The 20705-nt window shown below is 43.9% G+C and overlaps 1 protein-coding gene across 7 annotated transcripts in view; it reads left to right on the top strand.

The window, feature by feature from the left end:
- The window catches only part of COL17A1 (collagen type XVII alpha 1 chain), a 197079-nt gene that overhangs the window by 79472 nt on the left and 96902 nt on the right, over nt 1–20705 (top strand). For all 7 annotated transcript variants that reach the window (XM_085606993.1, XM_085606976.1, XM_085606957.1 and 4 more), the window contains exons 16-25: nt 667–708; nt 7326–7538; nt 9480–9725; nt 10290–10328; nt 11036–11062; nt 14598–14624; nt 15754–15816; nt 19139–19243; nt 20018–20080; nt 20396–20431. In XM_085606993.1, the coding sequence (XP_085463119.1) occupies nt 667–708; nt 7326–7538; nt 9480–9725; nt 10290–10328; nt 11036–11062; nt 14598–14624; nt 15754–15816; nt 19139–19243; nt 20018–20080; nt 20396–20431 (861 nt within the window). The remainder of the gene's footprint in view (nt 1–666; nt 709–7325; nt 7539–9479; nt 9726–10289; nt 10329–11035; nt 11063–14597; nt 14625–15753; nt 15817–19138; nt 19244–20017; nt 20081–20395; nt 20432–20705) is intronic.

The raw sequence follows: 20705 nt of genomic DNA, 5'->3' as shown, positions 1-20705 counted from the left end.
GGTCACAGAAATTGATTGCAAATAGCGACACGATTCTCTGCAACCAGTATCTAATTTTATGAAACGACCTATGTACTAATGGGTTAGTTTGCAAAATAAGGAGTCGGAGGGGGGCCCAGAGCAACCTGCCTAATGAATATTAATTAGGCAGGGCCACAATGTGCTACCCCCTATAAGTGGCTAGAATCACAGGGACGGTGGCCTGCAAGGGCCAGCAGATCATCATCCCTGCGATTGTATTTCAAAATTGAAAACTTTTTCCCCACTTCCAAGTTTGTAATAATAAAGGGTTGCGACCAGCATTGCGGTTGCAAACCAGCGACACATACGGTTCTGATTCGGAATTTGGAAGGGACGCCCGAAGCAACAATTTCTAATCCCAGCTGTTTGGAAATGGTTTTTTGAATCGTAAAATGTGTTCCTACTTTAGGAACAGGCTTTCTTCCTGTCACAAACCCTCTGATTTACTGAAGGTTTGCAACCAAAGTACAGCTTGCACATCAGGGCCCAGTGCCCACTGCTGTCACATGCAGAATCTCCTGAGATTCCCCTTTATTTTAACTTTATGAACTTACTGTCTTCTAAAGACAATTTTCTGGTTCGCCCGCTTATTTTAAGTCAGTTGAGCATACCTTAAAGAAATCTCTTCTTTTTGTCTAACCCCAGGGTATACAGCAGTGTCTACGAAAGATAAAGCAACTTATGCAGGTGAGTGGCACTGAAGCCTGTGTTATGTTACATTGTGTTATGTTACAGTGTGGTATGGTATGATATGGTACGGTACAGTTCGGTATGGCATGTTAGAGTCATTTGTCTTGCGCCATTGGTGTGGCTCGCAGCACTAAATTAGTCCTGGTATCTTCCTAACTTAGGTGCTCAATTACAAGCCGGTGCGTAACTTTTTATATGGGAAAAAGTGATGCAGCGGTGGCACAAAGGGCTTGTAAATAAGCCCCTTACTTTTGAGGGTTCCACGAGTGACCAGGGTCTGATTTACTTTCGGATGGGATTGTGCTTATTTTGCTTTTTCCAGTAAGCGGGAGTTAAGCACTTATATGTCAGAGAGCATAAGGGCCAGATGTAAGGCCTGATTTTGCATGCGCAGACAGGTTTGCAAACCCGTTTGCCCATGCAAAATCACTGTTGGCCAAGTCACAATTAGGAAGGGGCGTTCCCTTCCTAATTGCATCCGCAATGCAATGTGTGAATGTTGTAAGACCGCAATTGCGGTCGCAAAACACTCCCAAATTACCACCAATTTGCGAGAGGCTCATTAATATTAATGAGCCTTGCAATTTGCGACCCCATTGGGAATCTCAAAACAGTGTAATATCACTGTTGTACATTTCATTTATCACCTCGCAATTTGTGACTCGCAATGAGTCACACATTGCAAGGCGCTAAATATAAGGGTTGTACATCTGGCCCATAGTGTTTGGTCCTTATCAGCGGAGCCTTTACCAGATCGAGCGAGTGTCACCTGGGTTCAATGGCATGTGCACTGCGCGGCCAGTACCAAGTCACTGTGTTCAGAGTGGCCTTTATGCACTTAGAAACACCCTGTAACGTGAAATAGGACTCACTTGTCAAGACTCTGCATATTTTGCAACAGATGTTAAAATAAGGAATATTAAGGAAAGTACATCCTAGAAGGGTGGAGTTGAATGACTGATAACATTAGTTGTACTGTAGCGAACCCAATCATGGAGACTGTTTGCATCATCTTTGACAGCCCTGTGAATCTTTAGCACCCATGGGTGCTGACATACAGGTGCTTGGGCATGGCTAGCCACATGGAATCAGTAAGGATCTGGTAGCCACTGATTCGGTGCCACAGTAGCTGATATTATATTTGTGCGTCACCAGGAGTCTCTCCCCTGTGACTTCTCTCTCGTTTAACTGCTATTGTTAGATGTATGTATATGTGCTGCATTTATATTTCAAGGTATTATTTTGCCACTTATAATAGTTTTTTATACACTTCCTGTGATTTATTGGGTCAAAGATTGTGCAAATCCACGTCTTGTGAAGTTATAGGGGTCAAAAGACATGTAATGGCACTCAGTGAAATGTCAAGAAGTTGATACAATGTCATTTAAAATTGCCTTTGCGGGGAGGAGCCAAGATGGCGACCGGGACGGCAGCGTAGATTCCCGGCTCCGTGAACCTCCGCATCCCGCACGGATATCCTGCACGAGATCCTCAGTCTGCGCTATGAGATCGTGTTTGTGAATGAGAGTGGCAACCGATCGTGTGACTCCGAGGTTCCTGGCTGCCGTACCGCCGGAGAAATCTGCAGTTGAACTCTGCGGCCCGTGCAGCCCCGGAGCCGGGACCTCGAGTGGACGCCTTGGCCGGGCGGCAGTTTAACAACAGCGGCCTGTGGTGACTGGGTGGAGTCGGTCCACCGGAGCGGTGCTGCCCTCGGCCTGCATTTCGCCGCAGTCGCTCCCACTGCTGAGCGTAGTGGACCGAGGACGTGCCCGGGGGTGCAATTCTCCGATTCTTCGGTGCTTGCCCCTGCCTTTGACGGTGAGCTGCCCGGACGCCGCCCCACGCTCGCCCTGATCCTTGCGGGCTGCTCCCGGACTTTCGCGGGAGCTGGTCCGTGGCGGGGACGACTGTTTCCCGTGACCACGCAACGGCTGAATTTGTGCCTGCCCCCGGACCCCTGTCTTCAGCGACGTGGACCTCGAGGCGCTTGTCCCTGGGTCCCGGCCCCAATACGAGTCGGGCCTTCCCGGCGGCCATCTTGTTGCGATGCAGCCTACCATCCTGTCCACTGGGTTGCAGCGGGATTGGGAGTGTGTGACTTTTGGGAGTGTGGCGGAGCGATCGCAGAGAGCTGTGCTGGGGTACGGCGACCTCCTAGAGGCCCTTGGTGCCCTTCATTTCTCCTTGGCTCGTGGCGCCGGGGTCTTGGGGAGTAAGCTCGATGGTGTGGCATCAGCGTTGGGACAGTGGCGGCATGCTGGTCCACAGGTACACAGGGGCTTCCCACACTGCGCACAGGAGGATAATGTCGCGGCCACCCCTGCGATTAGTGCACAGCCGGACACTCCGGACAGTATGCTACAGTGTGATCGGCTAACTGAGGGTTTGATCTGTTCCGGAGGTATTGGACCTGAGTGGAAGGTGGTGGCCTTGTCCCGTGCACGGCCTCCGGCGACCCAGGGACAATTCCAGCAATGTTTGTCTACTTTGGCTGATTCAGCCTTCCTGGACCTTGTGTGCAGTGCAGATCCTGGGGCAGCACTGGGAAAGATGTCCCTCCATGATGCGGACTGTGTTGGTACTCAGAGACTTCCACCCCACCTGTGTGCGTCGCTTCCCGGTTGTTTTTGGACACTCCTTTACCTTGTAACATCGGACATGGTGCTGGGTCGAGGGGTAGGCATGGGCAGAATTGCAAAGAGTGGTCAAGGATGAGGCTGATCCTTCGGGGGTGGTCATCTAGTAGACGGGCGGACTCATGGTTGCGTACTCTCATGGTTATTAGCATAGTTGGTGCATAATGCTCCCCATCCCCCTTTTCTGATATGGTCGATTTGGTGCTGCTTATTGTTTGCTGTGGGGAGACTTCACCGTGCGGGAGGGAGAAGCCGGGGGTATGTTTTGAAGGCCCTCCTCCAGTTTATTATACTTTCTCCACCCCCCCCGTCTGGTGGGGTTCTTTCTTACTCCTTTTTCCCTGTTTCTTCTATATTTCGGGTCTAGTACCAGGGCGACAGGCACACTGCTGGGGGGAGGGGCCATACTCATTTGCAGAGGTGCAGGGTGGGGGGTTGGGGGAGGGGACTCTTTAGTCTTTATCTCTTTTTCCATGGCCTCCTTTTTCTTCTCCGCTTCTTCTTGTTTTTTCTTTTCTGGGATCAGCGCGGTACACCTCCTTTGTCGTGAATCGTCGCCTCTTCATGTGTGCCACAGTTTCCGGGGTGTTCTCTGGGCGTTAGGTACGGGGGCCTGCAGGCGCAACTGTTTCTGATATTCTTCCCCATCCGGAATTTCCCGTGTCTGCGCCATAGATCCAATAGATTGCTGCTTATTGCTTACGTCTATTATTCTTGCCCCTTATCGCTGTTGGGAAATTGTTTGGCACCTGATCCTACTGTCTTGTTTCATTATAAAATGAAAAACCCTTTTTCTCCTGGTGTCCTACCTGCGCGGCTTACTGGCCGGACTATATTGGAATGAAGATTCTGCTCTCCGAGGTGCCGCCTGTGTTTACATTTGCTCTTATTGCTCTGATTGCTTAGCGGCCGGCCCCGGGGGGTTGTAGGCCCATACTTGTTAATGATTGAAATGTCAATAAAGGTTTTTCAACAAAAAAAATAAATAAATAAATAAATAAAATTGCCTTTGCCACTTCCTACTGATTCAGCTGCACTATGGATAACGCGCCAGAACGGCCATACTCTTTCGCGCCTCAGTTAGATAGCTCAGACGGTTGAGCACATGCTGCAGCGGTATGCAGGAACTGCAGGTCTGAGTTATGCCATCACTTCCTGTGCCTTTATTCTATCACTCGTTGATAAAATGAGTACCCTTGAGTTTGATTTGTCAATGATAACTCTGGCTATCTTTGAAATGATCTCTGAAGGCCGCAATCAGTTGTAGAAAGTAGTAACGAGAACTCAAAGTGTCAGACTTCGGCTGTAGGTGCCTTATAAAGCATGGCCAAAACCCCTCTCCAAGTCAGAGAAGAAACTTTGCTACCAAATGAAACGTCTCCAGATAGGTTGAATTACCGAGCGCCACGAATATTACCATGATCAGTCCAATTTATAGGACCAGAAAAGTTTCAACGAAACACGTCCACCACCATTCATCCTCATTGAGATGAATCTCAGAGAGACAGATGAATTTGTGTAACTCTGTCTGCACAAGTTACGTTTTTATTTTATTTGTATTTTTTATTTTATAATGCGCTAAATTCCCCCACACAGTGCTTGAGGATGGGTGTCAAAAGAATGAAGAGAGTAACTTAACAATCAAGAACCTACAGGGAACAATCAATGGTCTCGCCTCAGGACGGGCTCGGCCTGGGGGGCCGCTCCCCCACAGACATAGATGAATGTTCACAGAAGCATTACAGAGTTAGAAATTGACTGTAGAGACTTTGTTGATTGGAAGCTATGTGTCTGCAGTAGACATCACTCACATATCTCACATTTTTACGTTTATACACTTCATTACTTATTCACTGGTGAATCCTACGCAGTTTACACATGCATAACTTACTACTGTCGGCTCACGTCCACAGCAAGGAAAAAAAGATTACCTACTTCTTTGGTTTATTTCACATGGCACAATAACTCAATGACATCAATAGGTAGACGTTTGAACCGGGATTGAATAGGACCAGGAATGTATGGGCCATTGCCCCCAGAAAACTCGCCATACAGCAGTGTATGTTTAAAGTGAAAAGAAAAAGAACAGGAAGGAAACCTTTGAAAGGCGACCAGTCTTCGGACCAGAAGTGTGCAGTGCTTTGATGATGAAAACCTGACACGACATCCAGCCATGGTACGAAAAGAACAGTAAATCTGGTTTAATTGACCAAATTCAAGTGAATATGTGTAGGTCGACATTCTTACATTCTTGGCCTCGAGATTTTGGTGTATAGCCAGCCAGTCAGGGAATGTAGAACAATAATCCGTGTAACATGTGTCTTTTGTAAAGCACCCATTTACCCTACGAGGTTTCGAGGTGCTATATAACAAATATTTATTATTACCCAACTTAATGGTACTCATTGTTTTTTGACTTGGAGAAGAAGAAAGGCTTCAGGAATTCGAATCTATAACTAAGGGCTGAAACACAGTAAAAGTATTAGCCCACTGTGCTATCACACCTGTCACTTATTATTATACGTTATGTGCCGCGGGGGCTCCTCCATTATGGCGGAGCAGCGTCGCCCTGCCTGCTGCGAGCAGCAGGCACACACATTAATAAAATGGTAATAAATACCATTTTTTCATGTGTCGCAGACTTGTGCTGCTGGGCTGATTAGTGCAATTGCACTATTACTTCAAACCCTGTTCATGTCAGATTGGCCGGCTGTCTAGAGCCGGCCAATCTGACATGCGCACTTCAGAGCCTGCAATCCAAGGGCTAGGAAACAGCTGAGGCATTGCAGCCATAGGCCCCCAGCCTCAAAATGACCGCTGGGTTAGCCTGCTCCAGCCAATCCATTAGTTGTTTTCCCCTTGCACAAGGGAGGCAGTCCTCCCCTTTCCAGCCCTAGTCACCACCAAGGCGAGAGCCAGGAGAAGAGCAAGACCGCAACCAGACCCTGCGTGCCAGCAAACGCAACACATATATGGTGATTTTTTTGGGCATCGTGCATCACCATATTTTAATGTTGCCTGCCGCTACTGGTTATGTGGTTCTATTGTAGTGCAACAGCTGCCATTTACACAGCCTTTCAGCTTCCTAAAAGTTGCACAACAGGGTAAGACGGACACTAATTGTCATTAGTGTATGCTTCATCATCGTGTCTTCCCCATGACCCGATGACGAGGCATGCCACGAGAGTGAGTGAGGTTCCTCCTCAAAAAAGTCATGTTTTGTTCCCTTCCTAAAAAGGTACACTAATTACAATTTAATGTTCCACCTTACCCTGTTATGTTGTGATACTACTTGGTAGGACATATTAGTGGTATTTTCATCTCGACTTGTGTGTAGCTTACTAAATTAATATTGTATATGTATGTATTATTTTTATTATGTGCTGTGCAATATACAACAGATTACTTGAAACAGGCCAGGTTCCTTGGTATCCAGATCAATATGCTCAAGCAGTGAGAGCTTTTAGGTGGTTCCCTGATACGCCAATATATGAATCCAACTTTTTATGATTAAGGTCAAAAACATAATGATCAGCCACTCCCAGGCATGTTAGTATGCATCAGTGTGTATTGCGAACAACAATAACTAACAACATTGACATGTTTCGGTATTATTGGGTCTTGCCCGTGTCTGGAAGAGGATCACCATTCCATTTGTAATCTTAAGCAAAAAGCTATTGGATTACATTTATATACATATATTTAATTATATCTCTGTGAATTAATAATTATCAGTAATAAGGTAATGTAATATATCTGTGCAATAATGTAATTCAGTATGTACATAAATCTCGAACAGTGACAGTATTCATTTTGTAGTCATCCCTACATTTCAGCAGGATGGATTCAGACCCATTGCTACACGCCAGTGACAGCGATTCCTTTCCATTGAGACTGTATTAGTGGCCTCAGCACTACTCAAGAAGTGGTGCTCATAACAAACCTTCTTCACTGTTGTTCTTCTTTCCATTTCAGAGATAAGGGCAGATAGCTCGAAAACAGAAGCAGCGTCAGGAGGATGGGCCGGAGGAGGGGGCGGCGGAGGAGGCGGAGGCAAAGGAAGTAACAGCGGCGGTGGCTGTGGTGCTGGGTGCGGCGGTGGCACCTGCTGCCCGTGGTGGCTGTGGCTCTTGGGTTTGCTGTTGGGGTTAATGCTGCTTGGATTGCTTCTGGGACTCCTGTCCTTAGGTGAGTAACATACACTGGATACAATTCACAGTCCCAACCAGGTATACTTTTGTTAAACCACTGGCCAAATGCTGTGTGGTGGTATGTTTCACATAGTAGGGACTATATAGGCAGGGTGGGCTCTTCACCGGATTTTACCGGTTCAATAACAGATTTAGTGACAGGGGGTTGAGTAAACCCTTGGGACGTTTGGGACTGGTGCAAAGATATACACAGAGATGAGCTATGACTTATTGGAAACATCAAAATAAGCAGGCCCCTTCCTAGGCCCTAATGGATTGTTGCAAATTATCTAGAACTGAATCCATGAACAACTGAGCAAGTAACCACGCTGGTTAAGCTAAACTAACAGCTGGATGCCTGCTTATAACGATTTAAACTTAATAGGCTGCTTCTGAAATATGAGGGGAATCTTTGCACAAGCACAAAATGTGTTGCATGTGCACAAATTGCCCCGCACACAGCGTTCTGCCCCACTGCAAAATCTGTGCGTGTGTGTGCCAGGTAGTGTGAAAGGTGCAAATTTGTCAGGTCTAGACAACCTGTGCCAGATGTATCAAAGGGTTTGACCCATGTAGTGTCTATGGGAAAAAGCTTTAGTACATGTGGGCCCCTATTTCTAAAAATAATGGGTGATATTGACTAATGTGTGTGCTAGGGCATCATAGCTGATGCTCAAAGAATCTCTGAGGTAAATTGACTTCTTTTGCTTTATTTATTAAGAAATGCGCTGCAGTAACCCTGCAAAGTCGGAAGATATCTCAGACATGCTGACTCACAAATCTCCGAAGTTTAGGACTCGTGTTAAAATTTGGGAAAACTCCTGAAATTCGTGACCATGTATTGCAGGGAGGATGAGAGTAAATCAGGTGAAGGGAATGCCGACATTAGTTGACATTTCAGAAGCACTTGAACCAACATATTATTCTTTTGTATATTCATATGTAAATACATATACTTATGCAAATGAAACATTCAGCCTCATGCATCAAGCCAAAATCCAGTCGGTAAAATACCGATTCACTAATAGCTCCCGGTATTGAGTTAAAAATACCCAATCCCAATGCATCAACCCAAAAGTAAAAATCGCTATTTAAGGAATCCTTAAATAGCGATTCCTTAAATAGCGATAGCATTTAAGGAATCCCAAATTGAGATTCCTTAATTTAAGGAATCTCAATTTGGGATTCCTTAAATGCAATGCATGAAAGTTCAAAAATTAGCGAATTCGCTAATAGGGGGAGCAAATTACCATGAAGATGAACTGCATGGTAATTTGCTAAAAGTTTGAAAAATGCACTTCTGTGCATTTTTCAAAGTTTCATGTTGCGCACACACATGCCCTTAGAGCATGTGTGTGTGCAACATATGTGCACATATCAATTTCAGGGGTGCAATAGGGTGTCATTTTGACACCCTTGCACCCTTGAAATTGCATGAGCAATTTGCGAGAACCTACTGGTACTCGCTATTTGCTCATGCAATCTCCAATTCATTCCTATGGGCCTGGAGGCCCATAGGAATGATTGGGATGGCATTCCTTAATTGCTACTCGCAATTTGCTAGTACCAATTAAGGAAAGTTAAGGAATCGCTATTTGAATAGCGATTCCTACATGCATAGCCTTTTGCTATTCCTTATTAGCGATTCCTTATTTTTCGCTAATAAGGAATCGCAAATGGCATTGTTGATGCATGTGCCCCATAGTTATTAAACTTAAAGAAGGTACATTGTTGAGTAGATTTCAACGTTCTACAAAGTTCCTCTAAGTGCAGTGAAAGGCAGCACAATCACTCCATCCACAGGAAATTGACGCCTCTCGAGCTGCATGAGTTAGGACCTCTCTGAATGCTAAACTATCTTTCCCCCAAAGGATACTATGTTAGGACAATGTGCTCGTGCATGCTCCACATAAGAACATTCTCACTGTGTCTGTTGCAGCGGAAGACGTGAAGGACCTGAAGTCGCGCGTGGCTACCTTGGAAGGCGCGTCACGAAGCAGCGCCAGCAGGCAAACAGCGCTTGGCAGCGTGTTCACGGGTAGGGGAAGCTCGGAAACCATCCTGTCCTCTGAGACAATATCGAACACTCTGCAGAACTCGGCCTTGGGTGGAGAACTCGACGAGCAGATGCAGGACAGGATGTGGCAGTACATGAAGAGCAAGATGATGTCCGACAGAGAGCGAGGTAAGGACCAGATCCGCCGTAGCCCGATGCGTGCCCGTGGCCTCATAGCTCAGGTTTAGGCACCTACAGATTCATGATTTGATGGCTACAAACCTCAAACCAAGGGCCATTCTTTGATAAATGGCGTATTTAAGATGGGCTGAAGTCGCAGCCCAGAGCATGTTAACTCCTAGCCAATGACTAGTGACACGCAGAACACCTAAGCTTGAAGCAGGTACTTTCATGACATTGTATGTCAACCATTAATGTTAGACTGAGGATGTTTCAGTCCATCTGTCTTCTGTGAGTCAAGAGTCTAGGTTATATTTTAGGTCCTCATCATATAAACACGCATACTTACTATCATAGAATGTCAATCAAATCACATGAGATTCAGATTATTAAATGTTGGATAGCCTATAGGCGGTACATTGTTTTCATGCTGCTGTTACATAGCTCCATGTGATAAAGTAATCAGCAGGATATGACCTTGAGACGTAGTCATACTGTACTGCCTCCCATCTTGGGAGGCCTGAGAAGCCTACTCAAAGTGGGCACTGATGTCTCCTTTACTTTACCTTCCAGCCAGTTTCATTGGTGAGAGAGGGCTACCTGGGCCGAAAGGTAAGCAAATTCCATTTCCAAACTATTAATGTATATTTCATGGTTCGTTCTAATAATAGCCTAAATAACAGCATACTCATATGGATTGAAAGATTGCTAAGAACACAACAGAGTTCATGGAGAGGTATTAAATAGTACATGGACAGACAACACAATGCTCGTGAATGAATGATTGAATGAAATAATTTAGCGCTACAACTACCCAAAATAGGGCATCTTGTCATCTTTTTCATGAATAGTAAATAATTGGGCTTGGATCTAATATACAATGCAAGCTAATTCCAAAGCTTGGGGCATTGTTAAAAAAAAGCATCACGCACCCATATGGGCCCTTTTCTTTCGAGGGCTCGCAATCAAGTGTCCTGTAGCATACCGGAGAGTACTAGACGGGCGATAAGGAATTTTGGGCTATCTAATGTCTTAGGGTCCTTTACCTGAGAGGACTTTGTGAAAAATACATAAAGCCTTACACATTGAATGCTTAAGCCAGTATAGTGACTGGCGATGGATGACCTGCATTAGTGCAACGCGGAGGATTAACCCAATCAGAACTCTGCCCGTACTATTTTATGTCAACTATAGCCTGCTCAGGGCTGTTGCAGAAAGGCCAAGATATAATAAATTGCGGTAGTCCAAGCATGACAGAAGCAAAGACCACATGAACCTAGAAGCAATATCTCACTAGTTTTTTCTCTTTTTCTGTATAGGTGATATGGGTACGGAAGGTTCTAAAGGTGAGTTTCCAATTTCAAGTGCCCGCCACATTATGAATGTGTCTTCCTGGCAAGGGATTGTACATTGTGTACTATTGTTGTCCTATTTCTTGGGGCCTAGCCAGTTTGTGTGTGTAGCAGAGTCTCTAATGTTTGACTAAGCACTAGAAAAAGTCATTACACCAAATGCTAACTTTGCACTGTCCAAAGACTCACACCTAACCAATCACCCTGGACTCCGGATGCAGATTCTGCACTGGCAGGACCCGTGGCAAAAAAATTATTCATCCCATCCTCGTCGCCAATTTTGAAGTGTATCCTCCTTGGGAAAGTTGTGCAGGAATTCAAGTAGACAAGGAATCTTCACTCTTTGATAGGAGTTTATTCCAGCCAACAGGATATACAAGTATACAGGTGTAGAGGGCTCAAGGTGACTGCTCCAACTGCTAGAGAAGCAATTCCATCCTCTAACCCAAACATTCCAAACATGTAATACATGGAATACTTAGACAAGTACAAAGTAACGTTCTAACATTTATATGTAAAAGAAGTGCACTAAGAATGAATGCATAGACACCACACGTCTGTGTATGTCTTGCTTGTGGGAGGCAGGCTTAGCATCACTACAAAGTAACAGTATAAGAGCCCTTAGCCTCAGTTAGAAAACATGTTTATGTAGAATCACCTTGGGCCCTTTTGCTTCCGGGTACATACCGGGAAACCCCCAGAAGCTTCTGATCTCACTTGGGTTTATTAAGACGCCACTGCTGTATCAGATCTGGGTGTCGACCCCTTCTAAGTGATACCCTCATCTCTGCCAGGTGTGCAATCTTAAACTTAGACCTGGGAGTTTTCGACACATATGTGGCATACCTGGGACACGTATTGCGCAGAGAAAATGCACATCCACCAAAATCGGAGGGCGGGACTTGGAAATATTGTAATGCACTAATGGCCATATCACCGCCAATAGGAACAGAGTGGGGCTCCAGAGACAGCTTCAGACTTTTTGTACAACCAATAATCCGGAAGTAAATACAGAAGAAAACGACTATTATGGGCATTGGTCAAGAGAAGGCCAGCAGTCATTTGAGGGACAGACACTTGATCATATTTTGATTTATAAAGTCTAGGTGATGCCATCATCATCCCGCTGCATTGAACGCACGCTATTCATCTCCTACCAACGTCAATATTAAATTAGCTAAAAAATTACCTGGTCCTTCACTTTGAGATATTATAAAAGTTATTAAGTCCAGGTTAATGCCAACTATATTGTATGGCGCTGAAGCTTTTCTTGGAAGGCTATGACAGTGGCTCTACAGAGCACCGTGCAGCGTGTATAGGCGTTTGGATTACTCAACTCCAGAATGCAAGGACGAGCACGGTTGGCGTTTCAACTCACCCAATAGTCTTACGCCCTGGCGGCCATTGGCTGGAAGGGTTGGCAATGCATAAGGGCAGCAGCAAAAGGAACATTAATGTCATTGTTGACCTGAACTCCACAGCAAATTCTTCCATTCAGGCTTGATTAGCGTTCCTGGGGAAAGCTACTTCTGCGCTAATGGTGAGAGTAGCATGGAGCCATGGCCAAGAGGCCTTCAAAGAAGCAGTGAGGGCACACTTGAAAACTATTTCGTGTAATCATTATTTTTAAGAATTTTGAACAATGAAGGCATGCCTAGCTAGTGTTCAATTCGTGGCCGCCTTGCCAGCTATAAATGTAGTGGATGTATATAGATAGACCTCTATTTAGCTCTAAAAATTCGATAGATTAGGAACTGTTTTGGTCTAGTCACGCTGCGAGACTTCTAACATGAGAGAATAGCTAATGTCACAATAGCAGAGCCCAGGAAATGTAAAACTGATAAGGATGCTTGTGCCCATGAACTATGCTGCTGTCCAGCTCTGATTCCAGACAGAGGGCATTATTCAGGCCACTGTTTATTAAATATGGAGTTAAGTTGCACTGCACCACCATTGTGCTTTGTTTCTCTATAGCGCGGGTCCATTTGTTTGGTAGTTTCATGAGAGGCACGGAGAAGGTTCTCAAGTATTTTAGTTAAGAAAGGTTAGGGTATATGTAGATGTGACTTTCACTAAAAAAGTTTCTTGGCGCTAGCCTCTACTGTGTATGAAAAGAATGGAGATTATACTGGATAGTTATTGGTTAAATAAGTACGTTTACAGAGGTTTTCTGAAAAGATGCAAGGAGGGTTGACTGTAGAGAGAGAGAGGTAGATGGTTACAAGATGCTTCCACAGCAATAGAAAAGGCTCAATGACCAAAATTCAAAGTACACGACTTGGGAACTAGTTAACCCAATTATTCACGAAGCCAAGGTGTCTGGAGGGCTTGTACTACTTCGTAAATGTATCAGCAATGACCTCCAAAGTGTGAGAATAGATTGCCTTGTGAACTACAGTCAGATCTTTCAAAGGGATGCCTGCACTTGTGAACAGGGACTCAAATAAGCGTTTTGGGAGCTGGTATGAAGGAATCAAATTGTTTGAGCCCACTAAAACTGACTACTGCACTCTTAATTAATTGTAGCTTGAGAGATTAGATATTTTGGGGCAGCAAGAAGAATAGCATTTTCGTAGTCAACTCCAGGCTGGATCAGGGCACTTTCAGGCCTTGCTCAAAGTATTGGAAGATGGTCCAAAGAGTCTTTAACTGAAAAAAAAAAAACTCAAGTGAAAACAGTGAGATGCGTTGCCAATCCTAGGATGGTGTTAATGCGAATGCCCAGGTTGTGTACACTGCATGATGGGATGGAGGAGGACTCTTGACAGTAGGCCAATGGTGACCCTCAATCGAGATCTGTGGGGAGGTCAGCAGTAGTTCTGTTTTCATCTTTAGGTAGTTAGTTGACGTCTACAGTTTCATTGCAGATAGTCTATGCTCTCAAGTGAAGGTAGAATTATTGCGGGAACGTAAATAGGGGAGATTCCAAAGGATGTTTCCTTGTCTTTGTCATACATAACCAAATGTGCCCATGGGGATGTAGAAGATGGTTGAAAGGAAGACTAGATGTGTTGAACAGTAGAGGAGATAGAACGGAACATTGGGGACCTCTGTATTGAATGTTCCTTGCCTGAGATAAATGTGGAAGAAGAGAGATAACTTGCTGGAACTTCAACCTGAAGTTTTTGATCTAGGTTGAGGCAGTTCCTTTGATTCCAGCTTCTGGCAGCCTGTCGATAAGGATACTCGATCGATGGTGTCAAAGGCTGCCGCAAGGTCCAAGAGTCTCAGGACCGCATGGTAATGCAGTGTACCTATAGTTATTCTCAATTCCGAGGGCCCTAACTTTTGAAGGTGGGATTTCATGCGGCGATACCAGCCAATAACGCAATTCCAGTTTCCGGGAATCCATCTATCTCATAATCAGGGCCTAGATAGTGTAACTAACTGCCATTGTGTGAGGTGCTTTCTGGAATATTCCTGGAGTCACTCTGCCTCAGTAGCACCTTAAAACCAAGTGTCATCCTATTTCGGGTAAATGCTATGAAATGTGTGTGGTTGACAAATGTTACTTATGTTTTTTGTGCAGGTGACCGAGGAGTTGCTGGTGCTCCAGGTACGTAGTTCTGAGGAGATCTCTAAATCATCCAACCCTTAGATCAGATAATAAAGACATGGGATATTTACCGCGCGCAGAGAAGTGACGTGTTTTATGAAAGACGTGTTATTATTTAATTTGAAATTCCAGTGCAAGGGCCCGTAAACTAGTTGTGTTGTGATCTCTGCTTCGTGCGTAAATTCTAAATATAATGTTGGTTATTGTGCGAATTTCACATTAGTCGCAGGTGTTCTTAAATGTTTTCCAAAATTCGATGACTTTAGATAAAAAAGAACATTTTAGTCGCATGCCCCTATCAGGCAAGTTGCACGCAGCCATGTTAAAGTGCTTTTCCCCTACTCTTACAAAAGCGCATTTTTCCAACTGGGTAAGAGTGTGTATTTTGGGCTTTATTTTTAAATCCACAAATTCCTCACAGTTGCTTTCATAAAGTTTCTGCCTTTTCTCAAAGTTGAAAGAGTAGTTTTTTTATTACCAGAGAAGAGGTGAAAACGTTGTGCTTGCTTGTGAATCATGAAAAATGCTGCGGTATTTGCTCTTCTGTGGGCATAAAATATCATGTACATCGACCTCCCTTGCAACTCCTTGGATGCTGCCCCGGGTACGCCCACTTTTTGATTTGAGTGTGAGTGAGTTATGCACACATTGCCCCCCCCCCCCCATAAAATGCACTTTCAATCTCTTTTGTGAATCTGACACATTTTACTGATGCACATGTGCGGCTCATTTTTGATCTCACACAACTCTTACGGCTGCTGGATATCCCAGGCAGATTATCTCTGGCATGAGAGACAACTAGGCCGCCAAGCCTAAGAAAGGTGACGTCACCAGAGGGATTAGCCATACCGCAGAGGGGAGTTTTTCCGTAGAGTGGTATAACCTCTCCATTCTGAGCTTCTCAGATCAGAATCAAGGCTAACATGATAAGACTGCATGTTTCGTCCTTTTCTAAGCTGCAAATATTGGAATCCTGTGAAATTTGAGCATGCTTATAATGCCGATTTGGGTAGAAAATTCTGTTTGTTCATCAGTTCCCTCAGAAAAACCTACCTCTTGTAACAGTTCATTAAACACTTAGCCAAGTATGCACACAAAAATGACCTCATTACTTTTTTTGTCGTCGCAGGGCCACCGGGTCTAATTGGCCACACCGGACCAGAAGGACCAAAGGGACAGAAAGGCAGCGCTGGTAAGGAGGAGTCTCCCAACTGGGATAGCAAGACATGTTTTTTTGCAGTGTTTTATATAGCGCAAACTTGACCCGGATGCAATCAGGTATCAGAGCGCTTTACATAGCACCAGTTATGTTACATGAGGACACACATTCATTTTTTTCTGTTAGGCACGGGGAGATTAAGTGATTTGCCCAGAATCACAGGATGTTCAGCGTCATTACCGAGACTCGTACCCGGTTCCCCAGGTCCGCGGTCGAGCGCCCTAGCCGTTAGGCCAACTCCTCTCCACTTAACTGTTAAATGTTAACTTTTCTTATTGCATTTTGATTGTCGTTGGCATGAAGCAAGGTAGGGCATATGTTTGAGGACTGTTAAAAGTGAAAGCTTTGTGTGTTAACACTACTCTGTGGACAATGCTCTTGCACTAGTAGGTGTGAATGACTGCAAGGGTATTAGGGCACTGAGCACGCCCCCTTAGAGTGGTCTATCCAAGCAGTGCATGAGACTGGAACTCATATTCAACTGTTAAAGTACATGGGTAAATGCATGAGCTGTTCCAACACGTATAAACTTTTAATTAAACAGGTAGAAGTGATCAACAGATATGTCATTGGTAGGTACTCAGCTTGCAAGATGTGCGGCTGGCTTTATGCGGCCTACTTGGAGCTTAGACTCTTCCGTGTTTTTGTGCAGCTCATCTATATATGTTGACATTTGGTGGCACGTGAAAGGTTGGTCCACAGATGCTTCAAATGGCTAAATCATGCGTCCAGCCAAGTTTAAAATGTTGCGAAATTTTATGGATGCGTCGGCAAATGGCATATGTGAACAGCTGGTCGATTAGTGGGAAGCCCGTTATTGACCTGCGCAAGTGTACATCTGTGAGTGTACTGCGCGGCCATCGCTATCAACCGGATTGCTCATGGTGTGAAAAAGCATTGAAGATCTGTTCCACCCACCTGTACTCTATCTAATATAAAATGACTGGTTGTGACTTTCCAGTCAGAAGGTGTACAATCTGACACTCTTCTGCGGAGCAGCTGTAGACTGATCTAAGCACATAGAGTTTTCGCCACCCTCTCTATGTGGTGGTGGTCCAAATGTCATTAACAACTGTTGGTTCCAGTGAGAGAGTAATCAGCCGTTATGTTAGTTTTCAAAATTTTGGGCTACCCTTCTATGAAACTGTCTACCCTTTTTGGTGGTTTCAAGTAAATTTACATTGTGTTTGTTGTGTCATCATGGCCTCATTAAACGCTATAGTAATACACAAACTGAAGATCCCCTGAATTTAATCCTGAGTCTCCGAGGGGAAGAGAGGTAAGAAGTATAGAATGCGTCCTCCCTGCTACATAAATCTCCACAAAAAGGTATCTTATACATTTAAATAATCCTCCTGCAGATCATGGAGGATCACCAATGAATTTAGAGTGAAACTATACCCATATTCTGGACATCACTTTGTGTTGTTAGATAAACCCTCACACATCCTATTGGTGTCACGCTTCATCGTCTGGTCTCATCATGGTCCCTAAAAGCTAGTATGTGCTCGACCATATACCAGGGAGCACTTGGATAATTTTTCCTGCTGGGGTCTTAGGTTACAAATACCTTGGAACACCAAGGTATCCCTTTTCTTCAGCGTGTTCCCAGTATAATTAAAAAAATAGGAATTGAGGGTACCTCGGAAGGTAATACTAAGTTCAACATTTAAAGCTCTTGGTATCTCAGACCGAATGGGTAATGTAAAGTTTGTATATTTTTACTTAACACAGTGTCTATATCCACGTTGATGTTTAATAGATATCCTCGAAATGAAAGTTATTATTTATATGCCCTGTGGTTCTTACATTTTATTTCATATTGGGCCCTTCTCTTCTACGGGCACAGCATTAAAAACATTCTGCGTATGGAAGACCAGGCTTCTGATTTAAAATTAGTCTGAATGTATACGACCAGGCTTTAAATATCTCAAGAAACAGTGGTATTCAACTTGTTTAGTGTCTGAAATCACACAAAAATCAGTACTTCTGCCTTCATGATGACTGCCTCTTACTTCCCATGCAGCCGGTATCGGATGTAAGTGGCCCCATTACAGTTATACTGGGGTGTTTATTTTCACCCAGAGATTTCAGCTGCTTAAATCAGGGTGACACTTTGGGGAGAAATGAGCAAATATTGGGGCAATTGGACCTGGTATTTATTGATTTCCTCAGTAATTCCCCATATTTTATGGGACCCTATGTGTCCACTTGTAATCCCCAAGATCCATGCAATTGGTAACTCCGCGGCAGGGAGGGTACCGGGGGCATTAACGAGGAACTCAGAATGAAGGCATTGGTTGCTTCGCTGAGTAAAGTACTTGAAAACATTTAGTTGCTGCCAATTTGAGAAGCAATATTAGGTTCAGGTTTCAAATGCTTATTATCTCAATGGCTTTTGAAGGTTGCTGAGAAAGGGACTGCTACAGGAAAATATTTTCCTTTTTTTGAGTCAAACAGAAAATAAGCGACATGGAGGCGGCCATGCTTCTGGCCTGCCTATATAACCCCACTCAAGCAGCACTGCTAAAGGATACTTGTTTACCATTAGGCATCACCGGAGTCTGACCCGTTTCATCTGGCATTTTCAAGTATCGTTCCTTTCACCTCAGATGGGGCTTGAGGGAGCGACTAACTTTGGCATAAAGAAATATTTAAATGTCTTCTGAGTGTCTCCAAGTGCATTAGTATATTAATTTCCCCTTGTAATGGGATGTTTTTGCTGTGAACAAGTGGCAATTGATGTGTGTTGAGGATAAATATAAAAACTCTGTAGAGTAAAGAATGATAGGTGTAACTGGTGAGGATTAGTGAAACACATCTTAGCTTGAATGTTGTACCTTCTCAGTGCCTACTAGATGGCAAGTGTGTGCTGCTTACACATGATAGTTACGTTTTTGCTTTGTTTGCCACTGTGATGTTTTCGTCTTTAAAGACTGGTATTTCTCACTCTTGATGCCCCTTCCTGGGTTTTAAAAACAAGCTAAACTGTGCAGCAAGTATTATTTCAATGATAGAATGAGAAACCACTCTCTTGTCTTAATACCCCTTCCTTACTTGGACATGCAGTCATTGGTTAGGAGTAGCTTTCCCAGGCTAATGACAGTTTGCTTTAGGAAACCTATTGAGGTGCAATCTTTCATCTCAAGGATATTTTGAAAACAAGCATAGCATAATGAAATCCAGGTCATTGACATCCCATTGTTTGATTGACAGCATTAAAACATTGATGGGTGAACCATGAGGTCTATGATATTGATATGATATATTTACAATCCTGTCTGTTCGCTTTTAGGTGACCCTGGTGTTGAGGGACAAATGGGACAGAGGGGGCGTGAAGGTCCCTCTGGACCTCGTGGAGAGCCAGGACCTCCAGGATTTGGAGAGAAAGGTGACAAAGGTAAGATATCATGCTTGCTGTTCGGCGTTAGGTGACAATAGTAGGAATTAACAAACCAAAACATTAGATTGAGTCATTCATGGTAATCAACGCATGCGGGTCTTCTTCGTTTCTAGAAATTGTGCAAAACTAACACTTTCTTTCCATTTTTATCTTAATTGTATTTGTGTTATACCCAATCCTTGCTTCCCATGCTATAAATGCAGGTATAGATGTGTGTGTGTTCATAATAAAGCACATTTATGCCTCCTTCATCGGAATGTACCAGTTCACCATAAGAATTTATAGTGGTCAAGATGCATAGGGGCAATAAGTATAGTACTTGCTGACCCTGTTATTGCCAATGGTCAAAAAGAAAGTAATCCAAGGCATGAAGAATATAATTAGTAGCAACTACAAGGTATCTGACATTCTTACTTATGTCATGATAGCTACTTCTGGGTGAATCATCATATATTAATCAGTCAATCAGTGAAAGATTTGTTTCACCTGCTTATATCCTCTTATAACATGAAGAGTGGAGAAGAGTTTTGTCTGTTTTGTGCAAGAGTTTTGTGAACTTGTACAATGAGATTTTATTTCCTGCATAAAAGAAATCTTATGAGTGAGAATGTGGATACTTGTGCCATAAGGCCCTGGCCCTTTCATACAACTTCATTCAGGTGCCTCACTCAAGTGCCCGGACTGTATAATTGTTAACAAAATACTAAGCTCAACAACAAAAAAGAGTTTTTGGTTAAAAAAGTATTAACTTTCTATTTGTATGCTTGCTAGGTGTTAGCGGAGATCCTGGCCTGCCAGGAGCTGTGGGAATTCCAGGTCCAATTGGTCCTAAAGGTGAGTAGAACTTTTACAACTCGATCCTCATGGTTGGATTTCTGACCTCGTAGTCTGGAATCCTTTCTCATAGTCCTGACTCCAAAACCTGATCGAATCAATAATAGGGCATTCTTGTCTCAGCGGGGAAGCCCTTCATTGCCTCAGTGTAAGCCCACTTCTTACGTATATGGTGGAGGATAGCATATACAGAGCATGCTGTGAGCTAAATGATCTGACCGTGATCAATGTGAACTTGTAGCTAGCACAGTGTCGCCATCTTGCTGTAAATCACTTATAAGGTCGCCTAATGGTCTCCACACATTCTCTTTGCAGGCTCTGTGGGAGTCCCAGGCCCACAAGGTCCTCCAGGTATGTAATGATTTTCCATTCTTATGTCCGACTAGCTCACATTTTGATGTATGCTTCTCCCACACGGGCCAAAAGTGGAGGACAGAAGGTGAAATTAAATTAAATTCATTCAAAAGTTTCATATATCGGTCACTTTTTAATTTCTTTAACAAAGGTGGACTAATTTGGAAGTGCATCAATTCAATTAAATTTCCATTATTCAGTTAAAAGAATCATAACCATAGAAGGTACAAAACGTTTAAAACAGCAATGTAAGGTTAAAATTCAATACTCA

Source organism: Triturus cristatus, chromosome 1_2 (genome assembly GCF_964204655.1).
Source record: "Triturus cristatus chromosome 1_2, aTriCri1.1, whole genome shotgun sequence".
Classification (NCBI taxonomy): Eukaryota; Metazoa; Chordata; class Amphibia; order Caudata; family Salamandridae; genus Triturus; species Triturus cristatus.
The sequence above is the reverse complement of the archived record's forward strand: the minus strand, read 5'-3'. Positions and strand labels throughout refer to the sequence as shown.